This window comes from Salmo salar, chromosome ssa01, assembly GCF_905237065.1.
Source record: "Salmo salar chromosome ssa01, Ssal_v3.1, whole genome shotgun sequence".
Taxonomy (NCBI): Eukaryota; Metazoa; Chordata; class Actinopteri; order Salmoniformes; family Salmonidae; genus Salmo; species Salmo salar.
The window spans coordinates 87,688,607-87,705,101 of NC_059442.1; the positions used below are offsets into that span (position 1 = coordinate 87,688,607).

Consider the following 16,495-nt stretch of genomic DNA (forward strand, 5'->3'; position numbering starts at 1 on the left):
TTGTGACATATGCATGCTTTGAAAATGGCTAAGTGATTATTTTTGGCAGGGTACTCTCCTGACAATCTAATGTTTTGCTTTCGTTGTAAAGCCTTTTTGAAATCGGACAGTGTGGTTAGATTAACGAGAGTCTTTAAAATGGTGTAAAATAGTCATACGTTTGAGAAATTGAAGTTATAGCATTTGAGCTATTTGTATTTCGCGCCACACGATTCCACTGGCTGTTGACTAGGTGGGACGCAAACGTCCCACCTTGCCCAGGGAGGTTAACAATGCCCGTAGAATCATGTTTGTCACAAAAATAAACAGCTAGATCTCTTCTAAAGTGAGCTCAACAATATGCAGACAAGTCTATGGACATGATCTTTTATTGAAAGGAAAGACACACAAAATATCTGAATAGAACATGAATGGCTTCAGGAGCTGATTTCTGCCTTGGTAGCCTACAGTATATTGCCATTGAATGAACTAATTTCAGAAGAGCCATTTTGAAATGACAGACTATGATAAATATAGCTAGCCCATTGTAAGAAAATGTTGACGTAAATGTGAATTGAAATGAAAGCCATTTACAGCAATGCAGATGCAGCAGTTACTGTATCAGTGAAAACATCTTTGGGGCTCTGAGTGAGATCTCATATCCACTGAAAATGTACAGTTAATTCAAATAACAGGTGACAGTTACTGGTAAATTCCAACTTCATTCAAAAAAATACATTAAAGTCAGTTTGGGGTAATATTAAGTATTGACTAGGACATGAACAGTTTTAACTGCCGTCTTTATACAGGAATGTACACTGGGTCAGAAAGACAAATAAAACAAAAAGGTTTTCCAGACAAAGCCAAGGGATACAACGCCTCCATTACACTGCCGCTCCATTGGGATTCAGGAAAAAAATACTATGTACATTTGAGATAGCAAATACTCTTACAAACAGTTTTAGTTAATATCCCACCCCAAGAAGTTGGCTCCAATATTTTACAGTGCCAAATCAAAGGCAATTTGTTTTCAACTCTTTCGCTAATGTGTCAAATCAGAGTACACTTATGTAGAAAAATTATTCCTTTATACAGAGTGATAAAAAAAGGCAAGATGTATCAAACTGAAAGCTGCAGGATGGCCTCTTCAGGTTGATTCTGGGGTGTATTCAGCGAGGTGAAGCATTCAAAGCGTTGCAGATAGAAATATAATGAATTGAGCTGACAACTATTTTCTAGTTCTACATAATCATCTGTTCTACACAGTACATTTCTTTCTGAGAGCCCTTACGTTTGCACCTCCCTGAACAGGCCCATGGGTGTCGCTGATAGTGGTCAGGAGACAGGACAAACTGTAAAAGTCTCGCTCTCTGTCTCACGCATCTTACACTGGTGGGGGTAGTAGAGGGGGTGGGATGGCAGCAATGGTTTCCTTTGTCGCGCCGTCCACGAGTCTGCCAAATCGATGATCTTTGGCACTTATGCTGGCAGACTCAGCTTCTTTCCTTTCAGTACTGAAACAGAGGAGAGATGTTTAGGTTCAATGCTCCTGTTCCACCGATGCTCAGCACATTTTCTTCACATCTGTAACAACAGATACCAGAGGCTCCTGGTGAGTGTTGAAAGTGACAAGCCAATCATATATACTGGACTTTAAGACCCTAGGCTTCCACATTGAGAGTAGGAGTGAAGTGCCTGGTTAGTTAGCCAACGTATACAAATGCTGAACCATTATAGCTCCCAGTTAATATAGAACGGGGTAAGATGACACTAGACTCACAAGTCAAAGTTCATGCTAGCTTATTTACGCTGCACGGCCGCATTAAGTCACCATTGCGCGATACACCCAGCCCCATTTTCTTACATTTTGCTTTTTGTCAAAACCAGTACCTCATAGAATACTTAATGCCTCATTCACATTACATCTGAGCAGTCTGTAGAGATGTGCCGGATGTCATTTAAATGTGGACCGTATGCAACAGTGTTATCACAGCGCACCCTGCAGTTGAAGGAAACGGATGTGCATACTTCTACATTTTTTTCCAAACTTTGCGTTGTCATCAGTGTGCTTCAGCGCAGCCAGAGTCCGTGTACAAGTACAGTGAAATGACTTTCTAGCAAGCTCTAATCCCAACAATGCAGTAATCAATATCAATGTAGCACTAAAAATAACGTAGAACAAAAACAAACGAGAAATTAAATAAAAACAAGAAGCTAAGTACAGGTGATTTTCAGCAATGGTTTTATGGGATAGCTAGTGGCTCGTAAACAATCATTCCTATAAGTGAGTACTATTTTAATAGTATTGTTAAATACACGTTGACCGTTAGCCCATTATTCTATATAACTTGCCTCCCATTTGAGTTTGTTTTTTATTCTAATTATTAGGTGTAGGTCGCTAGCTACAATATCTTCAGCCTAGCTTTTAGCTACCGTAAGCTAGTTTAACTTGTTAGGAAATTTGATAAACAAGTTTAGGAAGCACTAAAATAAAATGTTTTATCACCTGAAACAATGTTTCTCCTGTCGAGAATGAAAGTCGTTTTGCAATCTTCCAAAATAAATGTGATCTCTGACTAGAGACTCTCCTCAATCTTGTCTTGCGTTGTCATCTTCATGCAATCTGGTTCCATTACTGGATGGAGAAGCATAGGGTTTCTATGCTCGCCGTCCAGTAGCGGAACCAGATTGCATGAAGATGGCATACGGCATAATGAAATAAGTCACGATGTGAATGGGGCATTACTCTTAAGCACTTTTTGTAACAGTTTCAGCGACTGTAAGAGGAGTAAAAGGACACTACAGCGTCACACTTGGCACCAAACGTACTTAGGAAATAAGTTGGAAGACTGCAACTCGACTCACCTTTCGTTACATACAGATAGAAGAAGTCGCAATAGAGGATTGTCTGAACGACACCGGCCACGATAGCGATCATGTCGAAGAACCCCTCGAAATAGAAGCGCCAGATCCAGTTGATGAGGTAGAGAGCCCGGTACAGGCCCAGGAAGAACAGGTAGTGGGTGGTGATAGTCTCTGCCTCGCCAGTCTTACTGATCATGAAGAGCTGTGGCAAGATGGCCACCGACTCCAAGTAGATGGAGAACGTCCACAGGATCTGGAGGGAGAGAAGATGGGGGGGGAGAGAGAGAGAGGTGGAGTGTGTGGCTCTAAATCAGTTGCTGTATAAGACACTGATGCAGTATGCACTTATCATACCGAGACGTGTGTGTGTGTGTGTGTGTGTGTGGTGCCTTACCTCGAGAGGAGAGAAGTCGTGGTTGACAAGGAAAGCCAGCCCTCCCACGGGGACGACCAGGAATTCCACTCTGAAGGTGTCATGGTTACCGTCGTAGGTGGCCTTGAACTTAGTGTAGATCAGGTACACGGTGGCATACGCACAGCCAATGTAAATGACCTGAAACATAATACAATCCACTAGTCAAGGGTGAGGATACATACAGCACTCTGATTAGATGATCCCTTCACTGTAAACTTGGAAGGCGAGTGTGTGTGTTTACATCCAAATTACTTGAACCCAGGGGTCTCCAACAGGTAGATTAGCTCGCAGCTCACCTATGAGTAACTCGCCAATCAATTCTGAAAGTACATGCATTGAAAGTGTTCCGATGCAAACTGTCAAACATAAATCTCCCAGCTACTATCCAATCAAAGCCACATTGACATTATCCCACCTCTTGTCAGCCACTATTGCCTTAAAAAGCCAAATGTAACATCCGCCAATAAATGTTCAGCAATATTGCCGCCGTGTGTTTGGTGTGCGCGTGTCTATCAAGACAGTTAGCGATGCTAATGATAACCATCTTGTGGGTAGACCGAATGAGTTTCCCCCAAAAACTCAAATCTCATTGAAATGTTAACTGCAAAGTAGGCTTACCTGACAGCACTATATTGATACACATAATCATTGGGTGGCCATTGTTTCTCAAACTGCCATGACGTGCAGCGGCAGTAGGCCAACAGCAGAACATTGCTAGACCTCCACATTCCTCTCTTGCTAGACGAGCAATTAAATGGGAATTACACCAACCAACAGAAATGTAAATCAGACCTCAATGGTCTTCTGATGCAATTTAAATATTTTCATGGACTCAGAACATACAATTACTCATAGCGAAACAATGAAAATGTAATATTGAGTAACAAAATAAAAACAGCAAACTGAATTTGGGAAAAACTAAACATTTTATGGGGTCCCCTTAGATTATTTAGCAGATATATTGACAGAAAACATATTGTACATCACAGACCCAGGGAAGAGTTGCAGGGTAGAGAAGAATGTGCCAATTTGAAAGCTATAAAAAAAGTTCAACCTTTTGCAAGCTCTAAAGTTAAGAAATATATACACACACACACACACACACACACACACACACACACACACACACACACACTAGAAAAGGTTGCAGACCAGAGTTAACCAGAGTCTTCAGAAAGTATTCATACCCATTGACTTATTCCTCGGTGTGTTATATCCTGAAAATATACTGCTCAAAAAAATAAAGGGAACACTTAAACAACACATCCTAGATCTGAATGAAATAAATAATCTTATTAAATACTTTTCTTTACATAGTTGAATGTGCTGACAACAAAATCACACAAAAATAATCAATGGAAATCCAATTTATCAACCCATGGAGGTCTGGATTTGGAGTCACACTCAAAATTAAAGTGGAAAACCACACTACAGGCTGGTCCAACTTTGATGTAATGTCCTTAAAACAAGTCAAAATGAGGCTCAGTAGTGTGTGTGCCCTACAACGCCTGGGCATGCTCCTGATGAGGTGGCGGATGGTCTCCTGAGGTATCTCCTTCCAGACCTGGACTAAAGCATCCGCCAACTCCTGGACAGTCTGTGGCGCAACGTGGCATCGGTGGATGGAGCGAGACATGATGTCCCAGATGTGCTCAATTGGATTCAGGTCTGGGGAACGGGCGGGCCAGTCCATAGCATCAATGCCTTCCTCTAGCAGGAACTGCTGACACACTCCAGCCACATGAGGTCTAGCATTGTCTTGCATTAGGAGGAACCCAGGGCCAACCGCACCAGCATATGGTCTCACAAGGGGTCTGAGGATCTCATCTCGGTACCTAATGGCAGTCAGGCTACCTCTGGCGAGCACATGGAGGGCTGTGCGGCCCCCCAAAGAAATGCCACCCCACACCATGACTGACCCACCGCCAAACCGGTCATGCTGGAGGATGTTGCAGGCAACAGAAAGTTCTCCATGGCGTCTCCAGACTCTGTCACGTCTGTCACATGTGCTCAGTGTGAACCTGCTTTCATCTGTGAAGAGCACAGGGCGCCAGTGGCGAATTTGCCAATCTTGGTGTTCTCTGGCAAATGCCAAACGTCCTGCACGGTGTTGGGCTGTAAGCACAACCCCCACCTGTGGACGTCGGGCCCTCATACCACCCTCATGGAGTCTGTTTCTGACCGTTTGAGCAGACACATGCACATTTGTGGCCTACTGGAGGTCATTTTGCAGGGCTCTGGCAGTGCTCCTCCTTGCACAAAGGCGGAGGTAGCGGTCCTGCTGCTGGGTTGTTGCCCTCCTACGGCCTCCTCCACGTCTCCTGATGTACTGGCCTGTCTCCTGGTAGCGCCTCCATGCTCTGGACACTACGCTGACAGACACAGCGAAACCTTCTTGCCACAGCTCGCATTGATGTGCCATCCTGGATGAGCTGCACTACCTGAGCCACTTGTGTGGGTTGTAGACTCCGTCTCATGCTACCACTAGAGTGAAAGCACCACCAGCATTCAAAAGTGACCAAAACATCAGCCAGGAAGCATAAGAACTGAGAAGTGGTCTGTGGTCCCCGCCTGCAGAACCACTCCTTTATTGGGGGTGTCTTGCTAATTGCCTATAATTTCCACCTGTTGTCTATTCCATTTGCACAACAGCATGTGAAATGTATTGTCAATCAGTGTTGCTTCCTAAGTGGACAGTTTGATTTCACAGAAGTGTGATTGACATGGAGTTACATTGTGTTGTTTAAGTGTTCCCTTTATTTTTTTGAGCAGTGTATATTAAAATAGATTCTCTCATCCATCTACACACAATAACCCCATAATGACAAAGTGAAAATGTTAGCAACTATTGAAAATGAAATGCATAAACATACAATTTACTTAAGAATTCACACTTTGTAGAAGCACCTTTGGCGGCAATTACAGCTTTGAGTTGTCTTTGGTGCTGTATGTCTATCAGCTTTGCACATCTGGATTTGGGGATTTTCTACCATTCTTCCTTGTAGATTTTCTCAAGCTCTTTTAAGTTAGATGGGGAGCTGCGGTGAACAGCGATCAAGTTCTTCCACAGATTTTCAATAGGATTCACATCTGGGATGTCCCTGTACTTGGCTCCTAGTCTCTGCTACTGAAAAGCATCCCCATAGCATGATGCTGCCACCACGCTTCACGGTAGGGATGGTGTTAGAAGTGTGATGAGCTGTGCCTGGTTCTCCAGACATAGCACTTGCATTCAGGCCAAACAGTTATATTTTTGTCTCAGACCAGAGAATATTTTGCCTTTCATGCTGACCACAGCACTTGCGTTACGTGCACGACGAGCGTTGCAAAATAAAATTACACATGTTATTCAATCATTGTATCCACACTGCTCACTCGTGTCTACATGGCCAGGCGCTAAAATAGCTGAAAGTCCCATCTCTTCATTGGTTTAAGAGCATATACCCACGTGGGTGATTGAACAATTAACTGAGGTCTACACTCCAGTTCAGTTGGTGGTGATGCACCTTAGTCGGTTGCCAACCGCCATATAAAGTTCAAAGAAGAGATTACTAGAAACTAACTCTGTTTACCTTTAATTGTCGGAGTAGAGGACATTGTGTATTTCACGTAAAATTACAACTCAATGTTTATATCCCAGGACAAATTAGCTAGCAACAGTACGCTAGCTAAATTGCCATGAATATTTAATGCTTTTCGACCAGTCCCCAAATTAATATAATTGTTTCGGAGTTCGTTTTGATATTTCAACCAGCGTGTCCTGGTCGCGTCTAGACAAAAATCAACATGCGCACGATGACGCACGCGGTCCAGTCAGCATGTCTTTCACCTGCCTTTTTCGCAGGATTGCCTTCCATCTGGCCACTCTCTCAAGGCCCAGATTGGTGAAGTGCTGTAGAGACTGTTGTCCTTCCAGCAGGTTCTCCCATCTCAGCCAAGGAACTGTGTAGTTCTGTCAGAGTGGTCATTGGGTTATTGGTCACCTCCCTGACCAAGGTCCTTCTTGCCCGGTACTCAGTTTGGTTGGACAGCCAGCTAGGCAGAGTCTGGGTAGTTCATGTTTTTTTCCATTTCCCAATGGAGACCACTGTGGAAATTTTCAACACTCTAGAAATTTTTATACCCTTCCCCAGATATACAGTAGGAAGAAAAAGAACGTGAACCCTTTAGAATTACCTGGATTTCTGCATAAATTGATCATAAAATGTTATGATCTTCATCTAAGTCACAACAATAGACAGTCTGCTTAAACTAATAACACAAACAACTATACTTTCATGTCTTTCTTGAACACACCGTGTACATATTCACAGTGCAGGGTTGAAAAAGTATGAACCCTTGGATTTAATAACAGGTTGACCCTCCGTTGGCAGCAATAACCTCAACCAAACGTTTTCTGTAGTTGCGGATCAGACCTGCACAACGGTCAGGAGGAATTTTGGACCATTCCTCTTTACAAAACTGCTTCAGTTCAGCAATATTCTTGGGATGTCTGGTGTGAACTGCTCTCTTGAGGTCATGCCACAGCATCTCAATCGGGTTGAGGTCAGGACTCTGACTGGGCCACTCCAGAAGGCGTATTTTCTTCTGTTGAAGCAATTCTGTTGTTGATTTACTTGTGTGTTTTGGGTTGTTGTCCTGTGGACATCCAACTGCAAAATGTCTTGATAAACTTGGGAATTCATTTTTCTGTTGATGATAGCAAGCTGTCCAGGTCCTGAGGCAGCAAAGCAGCCCCAAACCATGATGCTCCCTCCACCATACTTTACAGTTGGGATGAGGATTTGATGTTGGTGTGCTGGGCCTTTTTTTCTCCACACAGTGTTGTGTGTTCCTTCCAAACTACTCAACTGTAGTTTCATCTGTCCACAGAATATTTTGCCAGTAGCACTGTGGAACAACCAGGTACTCTTTTGCGAACTTCAGACATGCAGTAATGTTTTTTTTTGACAGCAGTGGCTTCTTCTATGGTGTCCTCCCACAAACACCATTCTTCTTTAGTGTTTTACATATTGTAGACTCAGATGTTAGAGAAAGACTTGCAGAAGATGCTTAGTCTTTAGCTGACACGCTAGAATTCTTCTTAACCTCACAGTTGGGATGAGGTTTTGATGTTGGTGTTCTGTGCCTTTTTTTCGTGCAGAAATGGGTTTTTTTGCACAGCAGTGGCTTCTTCCGTGGTGTTCTCCCATGAACACCATTCTTGTTTAGTGTTTTATGTATCGTAGACTCGTCAACAGAGATGTTAGCATGTTCCAGAGATTTCTGTAAGTCTTTAGCTGACGCTCTAGGATTCTTAACCTCATTGAGCATTCTGCACTGTGTTCTTGCAGTCATCTTTGCAGGACGGCCACTCCTAGGGAGAGTAGCAACAGTGCTGAACTTTCCAATTTATAGACAGTTTGTCTTACCGTGGACTGATGAACATCAAGGCTTTTAGAGATACTTTTGTAATCCTTTCCAGCTTTATGCAAGTTAACAATTCCTAACCTTAGGTCTTCTGAGATCTCTTTTGTTCGAGGCCTGGTTCTTCTCAGGCAATGCTTTGAGCAAACTCAAAAAAAAGTGTTTAATGGGGCAAGGCAGCTCTAACCAAAATCTCCAATCTCGTCTCATTGGACTCCAGGTTAGCGGACTCCTGACTCCAATTAGCTTTTGGAGAAGTCATTAGCCTAGGGGTTCACATACATTTTCCAACCTACACTGTGAATGTTTAAATTATGTATTCAATATAGACAAGAAAAATACAATAATTTGTGTGTTATGTTTGTCTATTGTTGTGACTTAAGATGAACAGATTTAGTCAAATTTATACAGAAATCCAGGTAATTCCAAAGAGTTCGCATACTTTTTCTTGCCACTGTATGCATCATCACAATTTCATCTTGCAAATCTATGGACTGTTCCTTCAACTTCATGGTATAGTTTCTGCTCTGACATGCACTGTCAACTGTGGGACCTTATATAGACAGGTGTGTTTCTTTCTAAATCACATCCAAACAAGTTGTGACAGGAAGAAAGATCAAAGGAAATTGGATGCACCTGAGCTCAATTTGGAGTGTCATAGCAAATGGATGTCAATACTTAAGTAAATTAGTTATTTCTGTATTTCATTTTAAACACATTTGCAAACATGTTTTCACTGTCATGCGGTACTGTGTGTAGAGGGGTGAGAAAAATAGAACATTTTATATTCAGGCTGTAACAAAATGTTGAATAAATGAAGGGTTTTGAATAGTTTTTGAAGGCACTGTTGACATCTTACTGAAAGCAACCTCAGATACAGATGAGAAAATGTAGCAAATGATCTGCTTGTTGGGTTTTAAAAATTACTAACTAGCGGTATCCATAGTTGGAGGTAAACGTTTGACACACCCACTCACATACACCAATGAACCTTGGATATACAAGGGTGTGTCAACTTATCAGTACTTCAATATTGACTCGTGAGTAGATCGCTCTACTACAGAGCAGGGGTGGGGCGTGTTGCTTGCACAAAGAGCTGTAAGAGGATGAGCCTGCCACCTCATGGAGGTGAGGGGGTCTATGGTGTGGGTGTCTCACCTTCATGGTGGTGTTGTAGAGGGAGATGAAGGAGGTGAGCAGGTCCAGGTAGCGCGTGGTGAACAACAAGGCGAACAGGATCTGACTCTTCCCGGAGATACCTGTCAGAGAGACAACCAACCAACAGGTGTATGAGACGTCAGATGTTGCTTTTCTCTGCCAAACTCACAACAGTCCCCCAAGAGTGCATCTCAAAAGCCTTAAGGACTTCATACTTCCTCTTCTTGTCCTTCATCTGAAATTGTTGTGCATCCTTCCTTAGAATGACCACTGATGTGACGTGACAGGGTTGGTGTCAGTCAGATCAGTGTAACTTCCCAGGGAGGAACAGGGACTGTGGTGGCCTCTTGATAGGAATCCAAACCTGGCAAGCAAATTTTATCCCATTTCACAGGCTAACCCAGTTAAGCCTGGTGTAGGGTCTATGTCCTCGCTAGCATGGCCAGATAGTGATGACTGTGATAAGAACTGTAAGACTTCCAAGGTGTTTTATTACAGGCAATCTAAACAGGCATAGACTCACAGCTGCCCCTCAGAAGGCCTGCCTGCAAACACTGTCAAGTGGAAACATGTCCCCTCACACCCACTTGTGGTCAACCTCCCAATACATTAATAACACCGCTAGTCTTGAGTATACTAAAGAACGTATTCAACTTCAGTGCTTGCAGTGGTGTGGTTATGTTCCTAATGACAGGCCCAGTACCTGAGCATAAACAGATTTTTGCCTGACTGGAATTGGTGTCACAAATCCAAACTCTTGTGGGCCAAGCTCAAGTTGTTGATACATGACAGGTGTCAGTGGTGACTGACAGCTCAGATAATGCATCCTAAACCTGACCTTCAACCCCAAACCAGTTCACACAACAAACCTTGTATTCCCAGGGGACATTGGAATTGAACTAATTTAACTTTGTATATGGTAAAGTCAATATTCTGCTCTAGCTGTGCATTCGACAGCTATTTTTCTTATCCGCGTTTAATAAAAGAGCTGCCACGTCACAGGTCAGGCCAGGGTAGCGTCGGCGTTCAAATCAACTGGGAACTCGGAAAAATACCAGGTCAAATCATGACGTCAGTGACGATTAAGGTCGGAAAGTCTAGACTAGAAAGAGGCGTACGTTTTCGAGTTGGAATTCCGAGTTGGATGGCCGGCCATAACGATTTTTCCCAATCTGAGCGCGTTTGTTTCCGAGTTCCCAGTTTCTGTACTACAACAGGGATAATTTTATTTATTTTTGTTTTACCGTTATTTATCTAGCCAAGTCAGTTAAGAACAAATTCTTATTTGCAATTACGGCCTAGGAAGTGGGTTAACTGCCTTGTACAGGGGCAGAACGACATTTTTACCTTGTCAGCTCGGGGATTCGATCTAGCCACTAGGCTACCTGATGCATGGCATATCACACACGGAAACGGGTTAATAGTGGCGCCCGCTGCACTGATGGGTAACCCCAGACTGACATGCGCAGATCTGTTGCCTGACAACACTAGCAGCTAGCTGGTCAGTAAATGAATGGGAGAGTCAACTAGTTGTTTGTTTCTTGTTAATTAGTTGTACAAGCTAACTAACGATAACCAACCAAATGTGTCGTGATCACTGGGATTTGGGTGATTTAATTTGGCTAGGTGTATTTCGGCCTTTCCCAACATTGTTAACAAGGCCGTGCTAGCATCAATGTTAACAATCTGGTTTGATAAAGCCGCAAGCGCTAACGTCATTACCGAGCTAACTTGTCAACACAAGAATCCACTGCAAGGAAACGTTGCTAGCTGGAATGAAGACATCAATCGGAGATATGTGCAGCCTGCAAATACTCCAAATGGGAATCTTACTCACCGGCACAGGACCTGGTTTTCCATATTTTTAGAAGTAGAATAATGATGGCTGCTAAATGGGAAAGATCGCCGGTGAGTCTGAAAATGTTCATGATTCTGCTGGGTGTTGCAGGCGGCTTTGCCTTCGCTAGTACGAACTTATGCCCGTCAAAACAAATTCGACCTTCTAGCCCCCGTTACTGACCGTTTTAAAACCTTACAAGAGGTTCTGTCAGGCACCTAAATATACTTTTTCATCGGTCTGAATGGGAAAATGTCGAGTAATGCGCGACGTGGCCAAAGATAGCGGCGCCCAAATGCAAGTCGGGAAAAACTTTACGTTCGCGCAATGGGACACGCCCGTAGGAGGGGCACGTCCGTGATCACAGAAATTGAATTTCTATTCATTATTTTTAACTAGTATATTTATTTTAAAAACGAACTAATCCACAGACCGAACTGAGAATTTGACATTGGATTTAACAACTACATTGGAGAGTATATTCAAATAAGCTTAAATAGACTAAGTCACTCAAATGCACATAATACATTACACTGGCATCCAAGACATCCTTCATGCAAATGACATCCTATCTGATACATACTGCACATACGTCATCTCAAATGTCCACTGCACTTTATAAATATTTTAAATGTTGAGGTGATGTTACTTTACGTAAAATACACTGACTGGAACATTAAAGTAAACTTGTTCTGCTGCCTAAAAAACTGTAGATGGGAGATATTCACTGACAAGGCCTCACATTGCTATAAATAATCAATCCCGATGTTATTGTAACAGAACGTTACTGCCCAGTTGATAATACAACAGTTAGAAACAGTGTGCTTATAGTTAAACCTTAAGACAAATAGGGGGGGGGGGAATTCCCTCCATCTGTGCTTGACTAAATCAATTAGATCAACCGGTTCATATGTACAGTATCACAATGTTATTATTGGGGAAATAACCAACTAACCCAGAATAAGACAATACATTTACATCACTATACTTAAACCAAGAACAGACAATTTCCACAGTGATATGTTGGCACAGAAGATGAGATCCTCCCTATCATTTACAAAGCTGTGTTGTTATATTCCAATCAAGTTATTATATTCAATGGCAAACATCCATTTTGTGTTGTTTTTTTTGTTGCTTAGAATGTAGAGGTATGACACAGTATGACACGACAGTTGGTAAACAGTGGAGCTACCCGAGTTTCAAACCAGGATTCCCCAGCTGACTTTAGAGATAAAGTGGTAATGTAAATGATAAATACTCTCAATGTAATTAAGAAAATCTTACTTATCCTCCACTAATTCAATACAAATCCAGCAGCCAGTCAGATAGCTTTCTACTGTATCTACTGTACACAGATGCTCTAAGAAAGGTCTGCTGATGCATCTCAATAGTCTAAAGTTGCTTCCTCTCTTCGGTCTGCACTCATCTGAAAACAGAGGATGGGTAAAAGCAACATGGCAAAAACCTCTTGTCCAGTCCCTAGGACTCCTCTTTGTATCTGTGCTATTATAGCAGCATTGAGGCAATGTCCATTTTCTTCACGATTGGCTGATCCCTACTGATGACTGGGTTGGGCATGACTCCAACAGGGTCACCAATAGGAATCAGCCAATTAAGTTGGAAGTCCCACCCAGTTGACAACATTAAAATGGTGGAAGCCCTAAATGGCGCTGCCCATGCTAATACAGCCTTTTGGCCTCTAGAGGACTATCATTGGCCGTGTTTGAAAGCATCAAATCCATGATGCATTGTGGGTAAATGGTGACTGACCGAACGATCTAAAAATAATAAAACGAGTTGTTATTTATGGTGCCAAATAATTTGTAGATCAGTCAGTCAGCAGTCGCCTACACTGTGGAACCAGCCCATTATCTATGGTTCAGTCCCGTTGGAAGGACGGTTGGTTGTTTTAAGATAATGCAGATGGAGGAAGGAGACAAGGATGCAAATTTGGATAATTGAGATGCACCTCAAGATACAGTAACTGACTTCACTCCTCCACAGGTTTCAGGACGAAGACAGCATCATCCAGTACATAGTAATCTTTGTACATGTCTCCCTCACACAGGTACGGCAGCCGAGTCACTGCCTCCACCTCAAACCCCACTTCCCGGAACACCTCATTGGACAGGTTGGTGACTTGCTCCTCCCATTTCTTCCCCTTCACTTTGATGTGCTCTCTAGGGCGCTGCCACTTCCCACCTAGAGACAGAAAATACACAGATTCAGGAGACCAATCTAGAAAAGGCCTTGTGGCAGCCAAAACAATAAAAGTATTCTACGTGTCCCCATACATTTTATTTGAAATACTGTGACTATCCAGCCCGAAAGGACGAAAGCAGTTCCATACACATTCACACAAATATCTCATTGACATCAACATATGATTTAGCTGGAAGTCTCAAGTAAGGACATGGCCCTAAGTCGTCAACCTGTATCACTGATCTGTGCTCCATCTCACCTATCTCCACCCAGGGCTGGAAGGGCAGGACAGCGGCCAGGATGAGTCTTCCCGTGCTGGGCACCAGTGAGCGGTGGATGCCCCTGAGGAGATCCAGGGGGTCGTCACAGCGGTCCAGCAGGTTCAGACAGCTGATCAGGTCATACTGGAACCCAGTATGCTGCCATTCATCAATGCCTAAAAGCCTAAGAGAAGGAAGAGAACATCAGAGACTGTGTGGTGTATAATGTGTGTGTATCACTTACCTGTACTTCTTCCTCTGGAGGTGCCACTTCATGGGAGGAGAAACCTCAGTGGCGTAGACCTCTCTGAAGTGGGCTCCCATCACCTCAGTGACGCCCCCATCCCCGGCCCCTAGGTCCAGCAGTCTCTCCCCTCGCCACTCGGGGGCGATGCGAAGCAGCTGCTGGAGCTGATCCGCAGAGAACACAAACATCGAGCCACGACCTAGGAACCTGGGAGAGAAGTAGAGAAAGGAGAATAATGAGTGAGGGGTACGGCACCTGGACAAAAAATATTGAAAGAGGCGAGAAAAGAACAAGCAGAGACCCAAAACAGTAGGGCATGAGAAAGACAGAGAATGACAGCATTAAAACACTGTTTACCTACCCATTGATGGATGTGCGTGACACCAGGGGGCTGAGGACAGTGGAGATGAAGGAGTGGTAGAACTGGGTGAACATCCAGCCAGACTTTTCTATGCTGCGTCTCAGAAAAGCCTGGGTGTCCTGGTCCAGATGGCTCTGCACAAACAGAGGCCTAACCACCTCCCCCAACAGGTCTGGAGAGCACTTGTACCACTGAGGAGCAGGGAGGGGAAAGGAGGAGAAATTGGAGGTGGTTATTACCACAACACTGGTTTATGCGGTTATTTGTGTCAATCTCTTCATAAACAATGACATAAAATAAAAGCTCTTTAATATTTGATAAATATGACTTCTATTCCACCTGGCAACCAAGGAACTACAGTCGCTGGTTCTTGCTGAATGCACAATTTTTCCTTTAAAATGCTCACTTCGGCAAAATGATGTCAGGGAGAAGTGTGATATTCTGCCAGTAAATAGTTGTTTCTTTGTTTAAAGGTAACTCTGTAGTTAGACACTTACCTCTTGGGTTTCTTGTCCGGCTTCTTCGCTTTCGCCTATCATGTTCATGAAAAGTGAACGAGCGAGTGGACTGCGCACGTATTTCCCTGTCCACATCTTTCTAGTAGCGAGCAGAAAGGCGATGTAGCCCAACACCCACGCTACAAAAAGCAATGTCCTCAGCTGTAGATGACACATACTAACAATAACGCAACAGATTTGGCAGCTATGGGAAAAGTGCCTGCGGCAGCCTGGTTGTTCACTAACTGGTCACTAGATTTTCAAGTTGTTAGACAGATGTAATATTAGATAAGCTAGCCAGAGTATCCAATTGTGATAGCACACGCAGTGCATACCTTCAGGTCCAAACATAACAAACACACAAACCTGAAGGCGTGGTGACCTTTTGGAGTCCACATGTTATTCATTCGACATCTTAATCCGTTGTGCAAATACTTTCAGCTCAATTCGAATTGTCTTGTGACGGTCGCATCTGAAGACTGCCAGCCTACCAATGCTGCGTTCAAAACAACTGGGAAATATCACATTTCCGAGTTCTGTGCATTCAAAACAACTAGGAACTAGGAAAAATCGTTTTCAACAGTCATCCACCCGGAATTCCAATTCCGGGCCTCTTTCTAGAGCTCCGACTTTCCGACCTGAAGTTCGCTGACGTCATGATTCGACCTCGTTTTTATCCGAGTTCCCAAGTTGTCTTGAAAGCACCATAAACCTACAAAAAAAGATAGGGGGCAAAAATCTGGAAATACACGTTTGCTTCCTGTGTTACATCTAAATAGTTCCCACACAGTCTTGTCCAACAATTCATTGTTTTCTTTTTTCTTTAACCTTTATTAAACAATTCACACCCCACACCACACATCGGCAGAGATGGATGGCATTTTCGAACACCTGAACGGCTTCCCTGCGGCTCAGTTGGTAGCGCAAGGTGTTTGCAACGCCTGCATGGTGTGTGCAACGCCAGGGTTGTGGGTTCGATTCCCACGGGGGGCCAGTACAAAAAAAAAATGCATGAAATGAAATGTATGCATTCACTACTGTAAGTCGCTCTGGATAAGAGCGTCTGCTAAATTACTAAAATGTAATGTAAATATAACACAGTTTCAGTTGTCTGGTGTGACTTAACGTTAAGTGGAGAGGCAAGGTGCACAGAGACATTTCTGGGGAGGTAGCATATTTGTAGTTATTAACTGTGTGGTTCCAGCCCTGAATGCTGATTGGCTGACATATACCACGGGTATGAGAAAACATTTAGTTTGACTGCGCTA

General features: G+C 43.3%; 2 protein-coding genes across 2 annotated transcripts; both read right to left on the minus strand.

Annotated features, from left to right (window-relative positions):
• Positions 1-352: 352 nt before the first annotated feature.
• LOC106609135 (ER lumen protein-retaining receptor 2) lies at positions 353-11,980 on the minus strand. The gene is made up of 5 exons (XM_014207612.2): positions 11,661-11,980; positions 9,824-9,924; positions 3,239-3,397; positions 2,845-3,097; positions 353-1,493 (listed from the first exon to the last, which is right to left on the minus strand). Exons 1-5 carry the CDS (start codon positions 11,749-11,751, stop codon positions 1,459-1,461), a joined length of 639 nt encoding a protein of 212 aa, XP_014063087.1. The 5' UTR covers positions 11,752-11,980; the 3' UTR covers positions 353-1,458.
• Positions 11,981-12,045: 65 nt separating this feature from the next.
• mettl9 (methyltransferase 9, His-X-His N1-histidine) lies at positions 12,046-15,705 on the minus strand. The gene is given in 5 exon segments (NM_001140129.1): positions 12,046-13,862; positions 14,122-14,306; positions 14,367-14,576; positions 14,731-14,921; positions 15,228-15,705. Coding segments are annotated over 5 exon segments (975 nt in total). The 5' UTR covers positions 15,405-15,705; the 3' UTR covers positions 12,046-13,650.
• Positions 15,706-16,495: the final 790 nt, after the last annotated feature.

Coding starts and splice junctions, on each gene's coding strand:
- LOC106609135 (XM_014207612.2), bottom strand. CDS start 11,751: ATGAACATTTTCAGACTCACCGGCGATCTTTCCCATTTAGCAGCCATC. Junction 3,398..9,823: donor TCTACAACACCACCATGAAG/GTGAGACACCCA, acceptor ATTATGTTTCAG/GTCATTTACATTGGCTGTGC. Junction 3,098..3,238: donor ACGACTTCTCTCCTCTCGAG/GTAAGGCACCAC, acceptor CTCTCCCTCCAG/ATCCTGTGGACGTTCTCCAT.